Genomic DNA, 15411 nt, shown 5'->3' with positions numbered 1-15411 from the left:
CAAACAGAGCATTCGTGAACTGATAACACAGAGTAGCAAACTCACACCTAACTACAGAACAATACTGCAGGTGTTCGTAAATTGATCTCTCAAACCTATTTGTAAAAGACTGATTAATCCTCACCTCTATAGTTCTCTTTTAAGAGGGTTTGAGCCCTCATCCAAATCTTATAAATTGAGTTTCTAGTACTGAGAGAAGTAAGCATTTACTTGGAACCTGAAAGGCTGTTCCTGTGAACCATTTGAAAACTGTTTTTAATTCTTGTGGGTTTTGTTGCAGTTTTCTTGCATTCTTTTCATCTGGAACACAGAACTGATCTTACTGTGTGACTAGAGCAGCATTACTGTCAATGAAAGGGGGAGAAGAGGAATGCATGAGAAGAAGCACTGCAGCTTTAGATCACTGTTAGGCCTCAAGGGAGGCCTAATGAGGCAAAGAATTCGAGGAGAGCATTCTCTGTGTCCTTCTTTTCATTGATCATGCAAGTAAACTCTGTAGATGTGAGAGAAAATTTTGAATATTTAAATGGTGGGTTGAAAAGTTGTTCAATTGCTGACAAATGGAAATTTGCAAACTTATGTGATCCTTCAATTAGTAAGATTTTCAATAAGTAATAAAATTTAATAAATATCTCTTGTTATGCAAATAAATCTGTATTATGTTAAATGGACAGTTTCAGCTGATGGAATTCTTTGAGAGTTACTGTATATAACTGGACACTCTGAGATAAACAGAACAGTATGAAGAGGAATATGGTTGCAGATGGTTTGTGTTCTCAGAGAATTACTCTAATTTGGTCCTCAAAATACTGTTCTCCCTGGCTGGATTTGTATTGTATGGCTCACAGGATGTCTGCTGTTCACATTCCCAGTGTCAACATGCCCTCTGTCCAGCAGCTGGCAGAACCCAGCTCTGTGTCACATAGAACTTCTTAATTGATGATGCTTTCCATGTCCTCCTCTGAGCAATGGACCAGTCCAGCAACGCAAGGGGAAAGTTTGGTCAACTTCTTCCCTGCACTCTCCTGTGTTTCCCATTATGTAAAAGAATAACTTGGTGGTGCAGAAACCTCAGATGATGGCATCCTATTTGTGTGGCCACTGCATGGAGTGACTCATGCAAAGTAAATGAATTGGTGCAATCTTATCTGTCCTAGGACTTTAAGGTATGGGGACACAGGTTTAAATACTCCTGCTGCTCCCTAGGAGGCATTTGGTTAGTATTAGCTACTAAGGCTGGTGCTGTGGCTTGACTGACCCAGGGAGAGACTGGGGATAAAAGAAGACAGTCTCTGTGGTTCTCCTCGCCTTGCACGCCACAGCTCTCAGTGAGAGTAATATGCAGTTATAAGCCAAGACTAATCTGGGGATAAGTCCTTTGACCTTTGTAGGTTGTGCAGCTGTACACAGACCTATTACAGGCAGGTAGTGTATATATATTCTAGGTAATTACATGGTCTTATGGGGTTATGCAAATACCTATGAGAGTATCAAACCTAATGACACCCTGCCTATTCAAGCTAGTCTTGTTATCTCATATTATAGGACTGTGGCATGGAAAGACTGGGTAGCCAGCACAGTCAGTATGTACAGGGCAGGCAGTAGAACTAGTTACTCAAGCTTAATGTTAGTATTCTACCTTCTGTCTTGTCCTTTCTATTTATCTGTCCTTTTATGTGGCTACATCCCAGTGCTCTACCTTATTTTCTATGATCGATTACCTTGCACAGTGGCTCAAGCAGGCATAAAATCTTGTGATCATGTGTGCCATGACATTGAATTTCTTATTCCATCTTTATAAGAAAAATTTGAAACCTAAATCTGCAGCCCTTATGTGCACTCAGTAAAGAACCATGATCACACACCATTGTTAAGCTTCAACTTGCTACATCTACAATGTATTTTAATTCAAAATTGTCTAATCAAGAAGATTTTATTTTAAGGACTACAAATATATGCCATTCTGCTGAAAAATCATTGCTTCAGTGAGAAATAGAAAGCCCACAAATACATGCTCGGCTTCTCAGCATGACCTAGGTGTGGCTCACAGCCATCTGTGTTTACAGTAAGAGATCGCCCACATGCATTAGTCTGTAAACAGTGCCAAAGCCCCAAAGTCTTCTTTTTTTCTCTTTCACTCTCCATATATTGCATTCTCAGGGTGCCTCCATATAGATATAACTGTCTGCAAAGATACTTTTTTTTTCTGCAGTCTAGCAGTTCTCTGAGCTAGTGCTTTGAAGATGCCTTTGTATTACTGGTAGATGAAAAGATTGCTAGTTTGTTTTCTTATTACAAATCCTTTCTGGTCCTCTAGCAGTGGTTGCATATTCAGACAGACAGTAGATACTCAAGACCTAGTCAAAATAAACAAGGAAATATGTCATACCCATTAATTTCCCCAGTGTGTGAGGGGTGCTGGGGGCACCTCCATTTGGCATTTGGGAACTCTGTTTTTCTCCATGTCAGCTGACTTCAGACTGTCAGCAGTCTTATTATCTAAGCAGTCTTTCTCATCAGTGCTAGTGTCAGGAAGAGCCACAACATTTTGCAACTCCATTATGTGTCTGCTAGACTACATATATATTTGTGAATGTGATTATGCAAAAAGTCTTAAACCTCAAGATTTCCCATAAATGTCATTGACAAAGGACGAAATTCAGATCAAATTAGGTCTCAGTATTTTTTACAAGATGTTATTAGAGAGTGCGCTCATATTTCAGGTATCAAACAAGAACACATTTCTGGAACATGTAAAGCACAGCTGTTCTTACCATTTTATGACCTCCATGACAAGAAAATCCTCATGTGCTTATCTGTGTTCATAAAAGACATGTTGCCCACATCTAACAGAGGTAAATTTGCTCAGCAGAGAAGGAAGTTCCATGGTTGCCACAAAGATGAAGGCATTCCAGCATATGGTTGCATAATAGAATTGATGGCCATGTGCAGCTTTTGAAACGTTCTTGGGATTGTCCTGCATTCCTATTCACTGCAAAACCACTGCCACTGCCAGAGGGAGAGAACATGAATTGTTGCTGCCGTGGAAGAAGCCAAGGCATTTGGTGAGAGGTAGTCTGAACAAAAAACATCTCTGTGACAAGTGTTTGCAAACACATGCTATGCGTGCTAGCGTGGGGAACACCTCACTGATTGCTGTCAGCCTCTTTCCCCCTTTTTTCTAAAGTCCTGGGGGAGTCTGTTGCCTGCCTGACACATGCTTTTGTGACTTCCTTGAACTGGTAAGTAGAATGTAACTGTTCTTCTTAAGTGTAACTATTTCTTGTCCCCTGAGTTTACTGAGAATAAAGCATTATGAACCTGATGAAATATGAGAACCACTTAGACATTAACTAAATGCTTGGTTAAATAAATCAAATATGCCAAAAATTTTGGGCAGATACAAGGGGACACGAGAGACAAACAGACAGATAAACAGACAGGATAGATACAGGCCTGTCAGCCTGGCCTTGGTTCCCCGCAAGGTTATGAAGCAGATCATCTTGAGTGCAATGACGTGGGACATACACGGGGTCAGCATGGGTTTAGGAAATGCAGGTCCTGTCTGACCAATCTGACCTTCTTTTATGATCAGGTGACCTGCCTGGTGGATGAGGGGAAGGCTGTGGATGTGGTCTATCTGGACTTCAGCAAAGCTTTTGACACCGTCTCCCACAGCACACTCCTGGAAAAGCTGGCAGCCCATGGCTTGGACAGGGGCACCCTGTGCTGGGTTAGGAACTGGCTGGAGGGCCGGGCTCAGAGAGTGGTGGTGAACAGTGCTGCATCCAGTTGTCATCTGCTCATTAGTGGGTCCCCCAGGGATCAGTGTTGGGCCCAGTCCTGTTTAATATCTTTATTGATGATCTGGATGAGGGGACTGAGTCTATCATTAGCAAATTTGCAGGCATTTGGTGCCTGCAAAGGTGCCTGACACCAAGTTCTGGGGGAACATTGATCAGCTGGAAGGCAGGAGGGCTCTGCAGAGGGACCTGGACAGACTGGAGAGTTGGGCTGATTCCAATGGGATGAGGTTCACCAAGGCCAAGTGCCAGGTCCTGCACTTTGGCCACAACAACCCCATGCAGCGCTACAGGGTGGGGAAAGAATGGCTGGAAAGCTGTCCATCAGCAGAGGACCTTGGGGTGCTGGTCAACAGCTGGCTGAGCATGGGCCAGCAGTGTGCCCAGGTGGACAAGAATGCCACTGGCATTGTGGCTTGTGTCAGAAATAGTGTGGCCAGCAGGACCAGGGGAGTGATTCTTTGCCTGTCCTTGACACTGCTGTGTCAAGCTCTAGGCTGCACCTAGAGGGCCGTGTCCACTTCTGGGCCACTCAGTTCAGGAAGGATATTTGAGGTGCTGGAGCAGGTCCAGAGAAGGGCAACAAAGCTGGTGAAGAGTCTGGAGAAGAAGTCCTATGAGGAGCAGCTGAAGGAGCTGGGGTTGTTTAGGCTGGAGAAAAGGAGGCTCAGTGGTGACCTTATCATTCTCTACAATTACCTGAAAGGAGGTTGTAGCCAGGTGGGGGTCGGTCTTTTCTCCCAGGCAACCAGCAGTAGGACAAGAGGACAGAGTCTTAAGCTGCACCAGGGGAGGTTTAGGTTAGACATTAGGAAGAAATTCTTCCCAGAAAGGGTGATTAGACAGTGGAGTGGGCTGCCCAGTGGAGTCACTGTCCCTAGCGGTGTCTAAGGAAATGCTGGATGTGGCACTTCATGCCATGGTCTAGTTGGCATGGTGGTGTTCAGTCATAGATCAGACTGAATGATCTGAGAGGTCTTTTCCAACCTAATTGATTCTGTGATTCTGTGCTTCTGTGTGATTCTGTGATAGACAGACAGGATAGAGAGGAGGACACATCAGATACATTAATATAAGCAAATCATTGCAAGAAATCTCTGACAATTTACAACATTTTAGGAAACAATAACTTGTGCCATGCAGAATGAGAAGTTGCTTGTCCTACTGGCCTTCACCAGAAAATTGCTTTGCAGTTTCAACAACTGAGAGTATCCATATGGGTAGTCCTGTGTAACAACTAACTAACAGTGTGCATTCATATCTCATGGTATCTTGTCCATGCACCCACATTCTGAGAATGAGTTCACGCTTCACGTAACTGGAGTTGAAAAGGCCCAATCTAGCTTAGTCACATGATGCTGAAGTGTTTCTCTGAGTGAGCACACTGAAGACAATACTGAATTTTAAAAATCCGAAAGTAACATCAGGATTTTTAAAAGTGAGAAATGAGACTGGAGCAGCTCATACAAAGCTGGAAAGTATTCTAAACTTTACCTTCTAAATGAAATAAAAATGTTCCTCAGTTAAAAACTAGTTTTGAAAGCATTTTTAGTTAATCAGTAGAGAAGCTAGAAACAGGCAAAATATTATCTTGTCTATTCACAAGTTACATTCCACTGCAACACAGAAAACCAAATGTGATATGTCCTCTTAGAAAATTTCCTTGTTCAATAAAAATAGTTTTGTGGTTTTGTATGGAAACTATAAATACTATGAAAAGCCTGAGCTGTTTCTTTATTAGTATAAGCCTTAATTTTCTTACAAAGAACCTGTTCTTTGCATAACTGACAGGAATACCAAATCACCTTGTCCCCAAAAGGATCTCATATCTCGGTATGACTTGGACAAGAACAAAGTAATGTATTTCTTTTGGGGGGAGCAGAATACCTCTGTGCCCCAGCCCATCTATTTCTCAGAAGAAAGCTTCTCCTCACATCTTTCTGTAAATCAAACTTGGGGCACTCAGAAAACATTTTCTTTATAGCTTGTATACAGTCTATTAATCCCTGACTACATGCTCTTCAACATTTGCTATTTTGCTTGTGCATAAACAGAAATTTTCTTTTGGTTACTTGTGGCTAGTAATGGAAATGATCATTCAGGAAATATCTACACTTTGTTTGATGTTATGACATCTCCCGGATTTGTGCCGCACAGTGCTGAGGATTTTAATCAAATCAGAATTACTTGAGAGAATTTATCTTCATCACAAACAGAAGCATACATGTGAAGTCCATCTATCCAGGAGAAATTTTAATGGTTTTATGGTTTTCCAAATCAAAGCAAATGTATACCCATAATACACTGATTTCCCCATCAGGGTCTGCCTGTGGCCTATACTCAGCATACAGCTAAAACAAATATTTTCACGAAGAGCATAGCTGCAGGAGTGCTTTCTACAAGATGTATTAGCTCATTTCTCTCAAAACCCCAAAATTAGCTACAAAAAGACTGTAAATTCAGTAGATGCTTTTTCTGCATAGTCCTCCACAAATCCCCTTATCCTCGGATCATTTTGTGAAGTATTTATCTTTGTTTCTCAGTTCTTTCAGATTGTTTGCCAAATCATTGGACAAGTGAACTGCCACAAAGTACTATGTGAATGCTTTAATACAGAATGGATATTTTCAACTCTAATGGAGGAACACTGGAAAACTACTGCATGGAAGCATGTTAGTTTAGGCATGGTATCATACTAACATGCTTACTGGGCTTTTGATTTAGTTAGATCAGATACAACCAGCACAACATGTAGACAAGGCAAGCTTGGGTTTAACTGCAACTGTCCATACTCTAAATCTAAATCTGTTTATTAAATTTTAACTAACAAAGTAAATAATAACATTTTAAAGAAATCTGTTATCTTAGTCTTTCAGCTTTAGGACTTCTTAAATAACAGGTGGCTTGAATGAACTAATTAAATAATGGATGTAGGTAAAATCGAAAGTAAAATCAAGAAACAGAATATTTGAAACCTAGAGTTCTTGCACTTCAGTCGTTAACAAATACTGCTCACTCTAATAAATATTAGTAGGAGAATACAACATCTCATGTTATTTTTAACATATGTCACTCTCTCCATTGACTAATGTGGAATTTTAAAGCCAGAAGTTATATTCAAGCGTCAAGAGCTCTTACTAATATACTGGCCAAATGCCATGATGTACTGAACAAGGTTTATGTTTTCAGATGAGAAACCTTAGGCTTTTCTCAGATAAATCTATGCATTTAGCTGCAGAGCATAGAGACAGTTTCTAGCCAGTCTGCAGCAAAATCTCATCACTGAACAGAGGGACATAGACCTGCCGTAGAGTAGGAGCTTCTGAACACAGCAGCCTACATGACAAGAAGGAATCACATGGTTTTTTGTAGGTCTTTGTTTTTTAGAAAAAGTATTTTTAACATGGATAATACATCAATTAAGAGGAGTTAAAATACAAGTACGTAAATAAATAAATCAATAAAAGTATTTTCCAACAGTGTGAAGGGAAGGCATTTGGGTACAATTTAGCAATTATAAAATGCTGTCTTATTATTAAGTTGTAGGATCCTCACTCAGAGAGGAGGGAGGATTCATTTTTTTTGTGGGAACAAGAACATTGATTTGTATATATGACATTTTGGGTTTGGTTTCAGGGATATTTTTTTTTTTTGGTGGGGGAAAGGAAGGGATTGCATTCAGTCATTTTTATTCCCTGATGACTTCGACACACAGCAACCATCTGTTCAGCTAGTTCAATCCCAAACATGTTTTCAGAGCAATGAAAAAATAACAAAATGAATAGACAAAGATGTAACATATTTTCTGGCAAGCCTATCTTTGAAAACTTTTGTTACTAAGGCAAAGAACATTTCTGTAAGGTGAAGTTACAGATTTTACCTTTGCTTTTCTGGTACAAATACTACAGTTTGTAATGAAAAAGCACGTGGAAAGGATTCAGCTACATAAATGATATCATTTCAAGGGTGCCGTTAGCTCTAGTTATTAGTGTAGTGTGGTGGTACTTTACATGGTAAAGAAGGAAGCACGCTCCTTGTGAGGTGGTGAACAAAGAGATTTTGTTTCAAATTCGGCACTGGTTTTATCCCTCAAAACCGTGTGACTTCTTTGACCAATAAGGTTGTCTATGTCGGCTCATGCTCCCTCGGGCACTCTTGCCCTGGTACAGCCCCTGTACCTTAAACACGCCCCCTACATCAGAGGATTTACAGGAAAACTGCTTTATTTCTTGAAGCTAATAAAAGTATCAAATTACAAAAAACAGTTTAGACTGTTAATAGGAGTAAAGATTTCCAAAGGAAAAAAGAGCCAATTAAAAATTAACCCAGGTGCAGCAGTGCAGTAACATCCTTATGGGTTTATTTAACAGGATTGCTTCTGCAGGAAGAGGTGTTCAGTCATTTACGATATGGCATGCAAACACCAAGCTTCATGTTAATTTGAGAGGTAGAGATGGCACATTAATGTATTTTGCTTTCTAAACAAATACCATAACTTAATGTGGCTTTTTATATCTTAAAAAAATTGAGAGTTGAATGAGAACAGTCGCAGGGGTCATTTCTGACCTTTATTACTCTATAACTCTCTGAAACATGCTCCTTGACTAAAGGCTGGGAAAAAGAACATCAAAACACTTCCAATGAGATGAAATGTGATGATAAACAGGAAGAAGTTTAAAGATAAGACTGGGAGAAGTACAGAGAATTTCTTGCTAAAATAGCGGGGAACTGCTTAGCTGTAAAGGTGAGAAGGGAAGAAAACTGGAAAGAGATGAGACATCATCATCCCAAGGTAAGTAATTGTTCCATCTGCTGTAGGACAGGAAAGAATTAATCATCTGGCCTGATGCAAGAAGTTATAGGGGAGACCTCTTCAGCACCTGTTAGAAAACTCTTGGTTGGATAAATGAGCAGAGGGTGAGATAAACAGAAAAGAAAACAAATACACAAAAGCAAAGGGAACTTCTTCTTTGAGGGGAGAAAGGGGAATGGGCTGGAATGGAATGGAATGTCAGAGAGTGGGAGTGGAGTGGAATGGGATATGAATGTTGAGAAGAGAGAAAATGTTGACCAGTAAAGGTAGGAGAAGGAGTGTAGGTGATGCAAAACCTACTTGTGCTGTCAAATGTAGTGAAATACTAGGTATGTTTTGGCTTAGTTGTCAAATACTCACAGAAAACAGGGTGACTTTTAAGCCTCCTAAAAGATAATAAATGCTGTGGTGTTTTGTTGTTGGGGCTTTTTGTTTACTTGTTTTTTGTTTATTGGTGTTCTTTACTCTGCACGGCTTACCAATTTCCTCATGTATCATCCTACTGAATCTGACCTGATATTCTGATGTTTTGCTTTGAGGTCTGTACTTACATAGTGTATTAGAAGTCCTTAAGGCATGTATCTAGTGCAATATAAGCAGCCTGCTCTAACCTTGAGCCTAGTTGTGTGTTCAGCAGTGGGTGGATCAGGTATTCTGTGATTTACCTTATATTACACTCTTGTGAAAAGTTATGCATTGGCTGTGGATAAATCCAGTTTAAATGGTGTGAGCCTAAGAATAGCTTGTTTCCACCTGGAGCAGGAAACATGTGCTATGTAAGTGTTAGGGTGTATGCTGGTTTCTAGGCCTAAAAGATTTAATGAGTCATTCTGAGTGGCATCTTTCAGGGTTTTCCCTTAAGGGAATTATAAGGGGATATACAAAATTATCTAAATATAGCCCATAAGTTAGAGATGGCACCTGTAGAAGAGTTGCTGGAAACTATTATGCAAATAATGCCTGTGTAGGCACATTGGTAAAAGAACTAGAGTGCCTGAAAATTGAGTGAGTTAATTGCATTATGTTTTCACTGAGGATCACTTATACAACCTGGCTTAGGTATACGGAAACAAGTCACATGGTAACTGAGGTAAACCTCTGTACCGTGTCTAAAGTTTCATTGTTGTCCTTTCCCTGGCTTTGTGAAAGAGGCAGGGGTTCCCTGAGTAGAGAAGGCTTTCTTATGTATCTTGTTCAAGATCCTGTTTATGCTGAAAGATCTGGTAACTGCCTCATCACCTTCTCCTAATCTTGGGCTTTTGTATGTCTTTTTACCACTGCAATATTTACTTCATGCTACTATGGTGAGTGAAGGGAAATATGTCTGACTGAAAGAAGTGGCTCTGCTTCAAGATGGCCACCACTTCTAAATATGGAAACATGATCTCGGAGTTTGAAACTACTGTGGCTTTCTAAAAGAGCACCTAGCAGAATGTGAGAGTCTAAGTATTCAAATACAATTACTGCATTGGATATATTTGTCAAAGAAGTAACACCTATGTTCTTCACTTCCAAATAAAGTTCTTGAGAGGTCTAACAAACAGGATTTAGATGAAGCAGCTTATTGAGGGTACAACACTTTCACTCCTAACTATAACAACCCGGTACTTTAAGCTTTACTTGATATCCATATCTGTAGTCTCTGAAGAACATGAATACTCTAGGCTGTAGTACTGCCTTCATGGATGCCAAGAAGTATCCTTGACAGCCTGCTTTCTTTTAGGTCTTTCATAAGAAATGTATGTTAGTGTGCTTGTTTCAGTTCCTTGATTCAGCCCTTTTTGCCCTTTTGTTGGGACCCAAGACAGAGCATGTATTTTGTGGACACTGACTTTCCTTGTTTTAGTGACTTCAGTTGTTGTATTTACTTGACTAGGTGGGCTGCATTGTGGCTTGCTACACCCTCATTCTAGCTGGATGTGGGAAAATGGGTGCTTGGACTGAGAGTAAATATTTCTTCTAGAGTCTAAGGTAGAACCTGAAACTTATGGAGGGAATGGATAGTGGCAAAGGACTGTGCACACTGTGTGTGTGTGTGCAGGAACTGAAATAATCTTAAAGTCTATCTTAGCTTCCTCATGCAACTACAGGTATGCATCAATGCACTCATATGTGTTTTAACTCTAAAGAGATTATTGCTGTTGCTATAGTAATATCTGAAATACTGTTTTTGAGCCACAGACTAGCTCAGCTTCTGTGAAGAAGCAGTATTTTGATACTGGTCCCTGTCAGAAAGAGGTGTTGCTTCATATCAATTGGCAAAATAAATGCTGGCTAAAAAACCCTAATTGCCTAGAGGTTATAGCATGGCAGATATAATCCAAAAGGAAATACAGTCTCAGCAATTTTTCTTTTTTGGCTGTTACATCTTGCTTTTGTTACAGGTTTTTTATGAACTAGTATCTCTGACAAGTTCATGCAAATACTTTTTTGTTTGTTTGCTTAGCTGGCTTCTAACTCGGTAAGAAATTTCATTCTCTTGATGTTGAAAGGTATTCAACTATGGTGATTCTGACTCTCTCAGCAAATATTTTACAGGGTATTTTTGTAGTTAGAGTCACATACAATTTGTACAGCTCAGAGTACTCATTGTTCTAATACGTGGTTTATGGAACAGTACTTCTGGAACTAGGCGGGACTTGGTTTCTGTCCTGCTCACTTGCCCTACCTCCACTGGGGAATCTGCTAATTGTTTAATGAGTGTTATCTACAGTTCTTCTGTTTGTGTGAGTCTGAGACAGGGTAACCCTACTGGAAAGGAGCTGCAGGACTGCTAATGCAATTGCCTAGGCTTATTTTACAGACAGCCTATTCTCAACGACAATTTTCTAATCCTCAAGAAAACCGTATCAGTACCAAATGTTTATACTGAGGTTGATTTTATTCTTCTGTATTATCTGATGATGAGGGGCAGAATAGCCCCTCATTCTTGTAAGATCTGTCTTTGATTACAGAATCTCAAAAAAAATATTTTTCCAAATTGTCCCATGAATTCTTATAATAAGGCAAATTCACAGTGAATAGCTGTACTGCAGAAAGATACACTAGAAGAGTTATCAAGTATCCAAGTAGTCTTAACACAGCAGCAAGCAGGTGATGGCTCTGAAGATGGGGGGAAATGTAGGCAGGTTTTTCCCATGTGGGAATTCTATACAGCTTTTCCAGACAGAGAACACACTCTCAAGGTCTTGCCTCCTTTGTCAGATCTCAGCAAAATCTTTTCAACACATTCACTGGAATGTTCCCTGAATGCTCTTTGAAAGATTAGTAATCAGCTCATAATCTTCCTAATTCTTGCTGCAGAGACACCTGCAGTCAAATGGGTAGAAACTAGAGTTGTCTGAGAACTGCTGCAGGCTTTTCTTCTCAGAGGATTAAGACCTATTAATTCTTGTACATATTCCATCAGAAGTGGTATGTTGGGTTTTGTTTAGTTTTTACACACAGAAAACTGTAAGAGGAATTTACAAGGATTTTTTTTCTTTAATGCTTACATTTCAAGTGAGAAGGGGAAGAATGATTAAACTTGATTAAAGCCAACTAGGGTGTGGCTTTGAGATGTCCTTTTTGACTGTTATTACAATGACCTCAATGGGAGTATGCCCTGTGGCAGCTCGTAAAAGACCAAGCAAAACTCAGTAATGGCTCTGCCATTCACAGGGCTTGTACTCAGACTTCAGTAGCAATTATCATGCCTTAGCTATCTTGGTAAGCTGTGATTTGATGTAGTTATCTTTTCCATTATTATTTTAGTATGCATCTTTTTTCTGACTAGAGAAAAGTCATTGATAGATACAGCCTTAAATCTGCACAAAAGAATATAAATGAGCTAAAGGACTTGCTGGAGAGGAAAGAATACAATAATATAAATGAAGCCTATAAAGAACTAATTTTGACGAAGTGTTGAACTAGACATTCATCTTGAACTTGATGAGCATGTTGACTGAACCTCTGACATGTGCAGCTATGTCTTCTACACTTAGAGTGACTACTCATGACTACAAACTGCACATTAGTGTGATTTCCCCAACCTAACCCTGAAAGTATTGATGCTATAGTCCATTAACAGTTTCTACAAGAACATAAGGGGTTGTGCTAAGTTTTTATTCTCTGTAGCTAGAACTGGCAGTGCATAACTGCTTATGTGTGTGGCTTCTACAGAACGCCATAACTGGTACTCATCTTTAAGGGCCATCTTCCTAGAACTTGAAGACCTTATGTGTTAGTTATCCTACTGATATGCTATGTATCCCATAGTATTCTGTTAAATAATACTGGTTAAAAACTGGTTTTGAAATGGAGGTAGTATGCTGCTCTAAATTAAAGGATATCTCAAAGGGATTGCCTTTGGAGTTGAAAAATAGAAAGGGACGAATGTCTTCAACAGAGGACGATAACTTGCATGATACTTGCAAACAGTATAAAAAAAGATTTCAAGTGGAGCTGTGTGGCCAGACATGACTGTACCGTGAATGAAATACAAAGCATGTACGGGCCTGTCTCTTGCCTTTGCCGTACTGGTATATTTCATGTGCTTTAGATCAGTCCTGGAAAAATAATAATATCACTAGAAGGATCTTTCAACAAGTTGCCAGTGAAGAAACTTATTCAAATGCAACAGGAGTAAGGGAGAACAGTGTGTCTGTGGTGCATTAACTGAAATGACTGAATTTTGCAGGACAGATGTTGGGTTCCCTTCCCCTTTTTACTTAGCTCAACTGGGTAAAAATAGCAGATACAGCAGTACAGTCTATGTAAGATTAATAGGGACACTTCAGTTGTTGGCCTACACTAAAAGCCTGTACTTCTGCTTCTTCTTAGACTGAAGGACCTGGCTTATCTCTGGACTATTCTCAACTTGCAAAAAACTGTTAGACTGTATCTACCACCTAGTCATTTGAATCTGTAGTAAGTTCTCTTTCTCTCTTAATCTGTCTCTGGTTCTAATGAAAGCCAGTAAATCAAAACTACATGTATTTTTTAACAAAGGCAGTGACAGGAAAGGAATTGGTAGGAAGTGGATTTGGGTATCATGCCTTTTAATAGATCTTGACCTCGGCTGGCAGAATGGGGAGAAGTGGAAATTGGTAGATTTTTAGCAAAGAACACAATGATGCTATGAACTAATCATAGAACAAGGTGGGGCAGGGTAGTCTAACAGACTTCAGGGAACTGGCCGCTTTGTTAACTTTCTTTGCAAGCACGACCCAGCGTGGTGATGAAGCCGCTCTTCCACAGAGCCTGGCCACGAGGAGTTGAGGGACTGACTGTAGGTGCACATTTCTCCCAGACATCAGGTACTGAATGCCTGGAGCTGACTGACGGCATCGGAGTGGCCGGGTCTGCACGCAGTGCTTCCCGCGGCCCCTCCTGACAGGAGCACCGCCCGCGCTGCCCTTCTCTGGGCGGTGCGGCGGATACCGGTGGGGGCGGATGGCGCCGGCACAAAATCAGACCGGCAGCGCTGGTTCAGGTGTGCTGAACCGGCTCGAGATGCCGCTCAGGTAAGCCGGGGACTGGGGGGAGACCGCAGGAACGTCTGGGGGAAGAACATTTGCGGCGCCTCGGCCAGTGCAGCTGGTCACGGTGGCGCGGAGCCGCAGCGTGGCTGGAGGTGAGGCGGGCAGGACAGAGGAAGCAAGGGGCCTCGGCACGAGTTTGGTACGACTCTCCGCCTGTCCCGACCGGGCCAGGCGCACCTCCGACCGCTCCCAGGGTCCGCCGGGAGCTGGACGCCGGCGCTGCCCCATCCAAGCGGCACAGGCGGCGGTGCGGCGGGGGCGGGAGCCAAGGGCCGGCGGGGCGGGCCCTGCATGCAAACGAGGGGGCGCGGCCGCCAGGCAGCGGGGCGGCCGGGGCGGGAGGAGGCGGCGGGCGGGGATCTGCACGAACCGGGCGGGAGCAGCCGGGCCGGGCTGGGCCGGGCCGGGCCCAGCTGAGCGGGGGCGGCCGAGAAGGGCGGGGGGCGGTATCACTGCTGAGCTGTAAGCAGTGGACGGGGCGAGGCGGTCGCAGAGATCCCGGCGAGGCGGGCAGAGGAGCGGGAACATGGCGAGCGTAGGAAACGGCACGGAGGAGAGCGGCGGCGGCGAGGAGGTAAAGAGAGGGCGGCGGCGGCGGGAGGGCTCCGGGCGTGCGGGCAGCGAGCAGCCGTCCCTGCCGGCACGACGGCGGCGGCGGGACGGGCGCGGGTGGAGGCCCCGCTGCGCCGGCCGCCCTGGTCGCCCACCTGCCCTGCGGTGGGGCCGGTGGGCGGCCAGCCTGACAGGGAGGGGCAGGCCCGGCCGCAGGTGGAGCGAGTCGCCGCCGCCAGGAGTTGAGGAAAGTTGTCCCGGCGGCGGGGCCGCGGGCAGCCCCTTCGCGCGTCCCGCGACCCCCGCCTTTGCTTTATTTTTTAATTTATTTTTTTTAAAATTTCCCTGGTTTTTAATGAAAAAAAAAATTCTTTACCCCCAGTTCCTGCGCTGCTCCGTGCGGTGGTGCCGCGCCACCGCTCCGGTGCGCGTCCCTGCCGGCGGGCGGGCAGTCGCGGGGTTGCGTGGCAGGTGTGCGGGCAGCGGCGACTCCCGGCTCTGCCGGGCGGCAGAGGCGCCGCTGTCGGGGTGGTCCGAGAATGCCCCGTGTGCGCGGGGTCACGGGGCAGTTTCGGTGTCTGGGAAATGCTGGTGAGAACTGTAGTTGATGTAAAATGCGTTTATAATTTCGCCTTCGGGCTTCAAACAGCCCAAACGCGAATCCCTTAAAACGATCGCTTGAACTTGAAGGTTTTTTCCGTGTCCTCTCAGTCTAAAGATA

General features: G+C 42.8%; 1 protein-coding gene and 2 long non-coding RNA genes across 5 annotated transcripts in view; 2 read left to right on the top strand and 1 right to left on the bottom strand.

The window, feature by feature from the left end:
- Positions 1-2086: 2086 nt before the first annotated feature.
- LOC135406681 (uncharacterized) lies at positions 2087-2940 on the bottom strand. The gene is made up of 2 exons (XR_010426410.1): positions 2775-2940; positions 2087-2357 (listed from the first exon to the last, which is right to left on the bottom strand). It is a non-coding gene; the product is annotated as an uncharacterized LOC135406681 (long non-coding RNA).
- A 32-nt stretch (positions 2941-2972) lies between these two features.
- LOC135406683 (uncharacterized) lies at positions 2973-6461 on the top strand. The gene is made up of 2 exons (XR_010426411.1): positions 2973-3242; positions 6347-6461. It is a non-coding gene; the product is annotated as an uncharacterized LOC135406683 (long non-coding RNA).
- Positions 6462-8201: 1740 nt separating this feature from the next.
- Positions 8202-15411, top strand: part of TTC39B (tetratricopeptide repeat domain 39B) — an 86058-nt gene continuing 78848 nt past the window's right edge. Inside the window, exon 1 of one of the 3 annotated variants that reach the window (XM_064642551.1) lies at positions 8202-8595. In XM_064642551.1, the coding sequence (XP_064498621.1) occupies positions 8575-8595 (21 nt within the window). In that variant the 5' untranslated portion in view covers positions 8202-8574. Of the gene's footprint in view, positions 8596-14567; positions 14713-15411 lie in introns of those variants that run through there. The other 2 variants (XM_064642550.1, XM_064642555.1) reach the window with 2 other exon arrangements.

The sequence above is a fragment of the Pseudopipra pipra genome, chromosome Z (assembly GCF_036250125.1).
Source record: "Pseudopipra pipra isolate bDixPip1 chromosome Z, bDixPip1.hap1, whole genome shotgun sequence".
Lineage (NCBI taxonomy): Eukaryota > Metazoa > Chordata > Aves > Passeriformes > Pipridae > Pseudopipra > Pseudopipra pipra.
The sequence above is the reverse complement of the archived record's forward strand: the minus strand, read 5'-3'. Positions and strand labels throughout refer to the sequence as shown.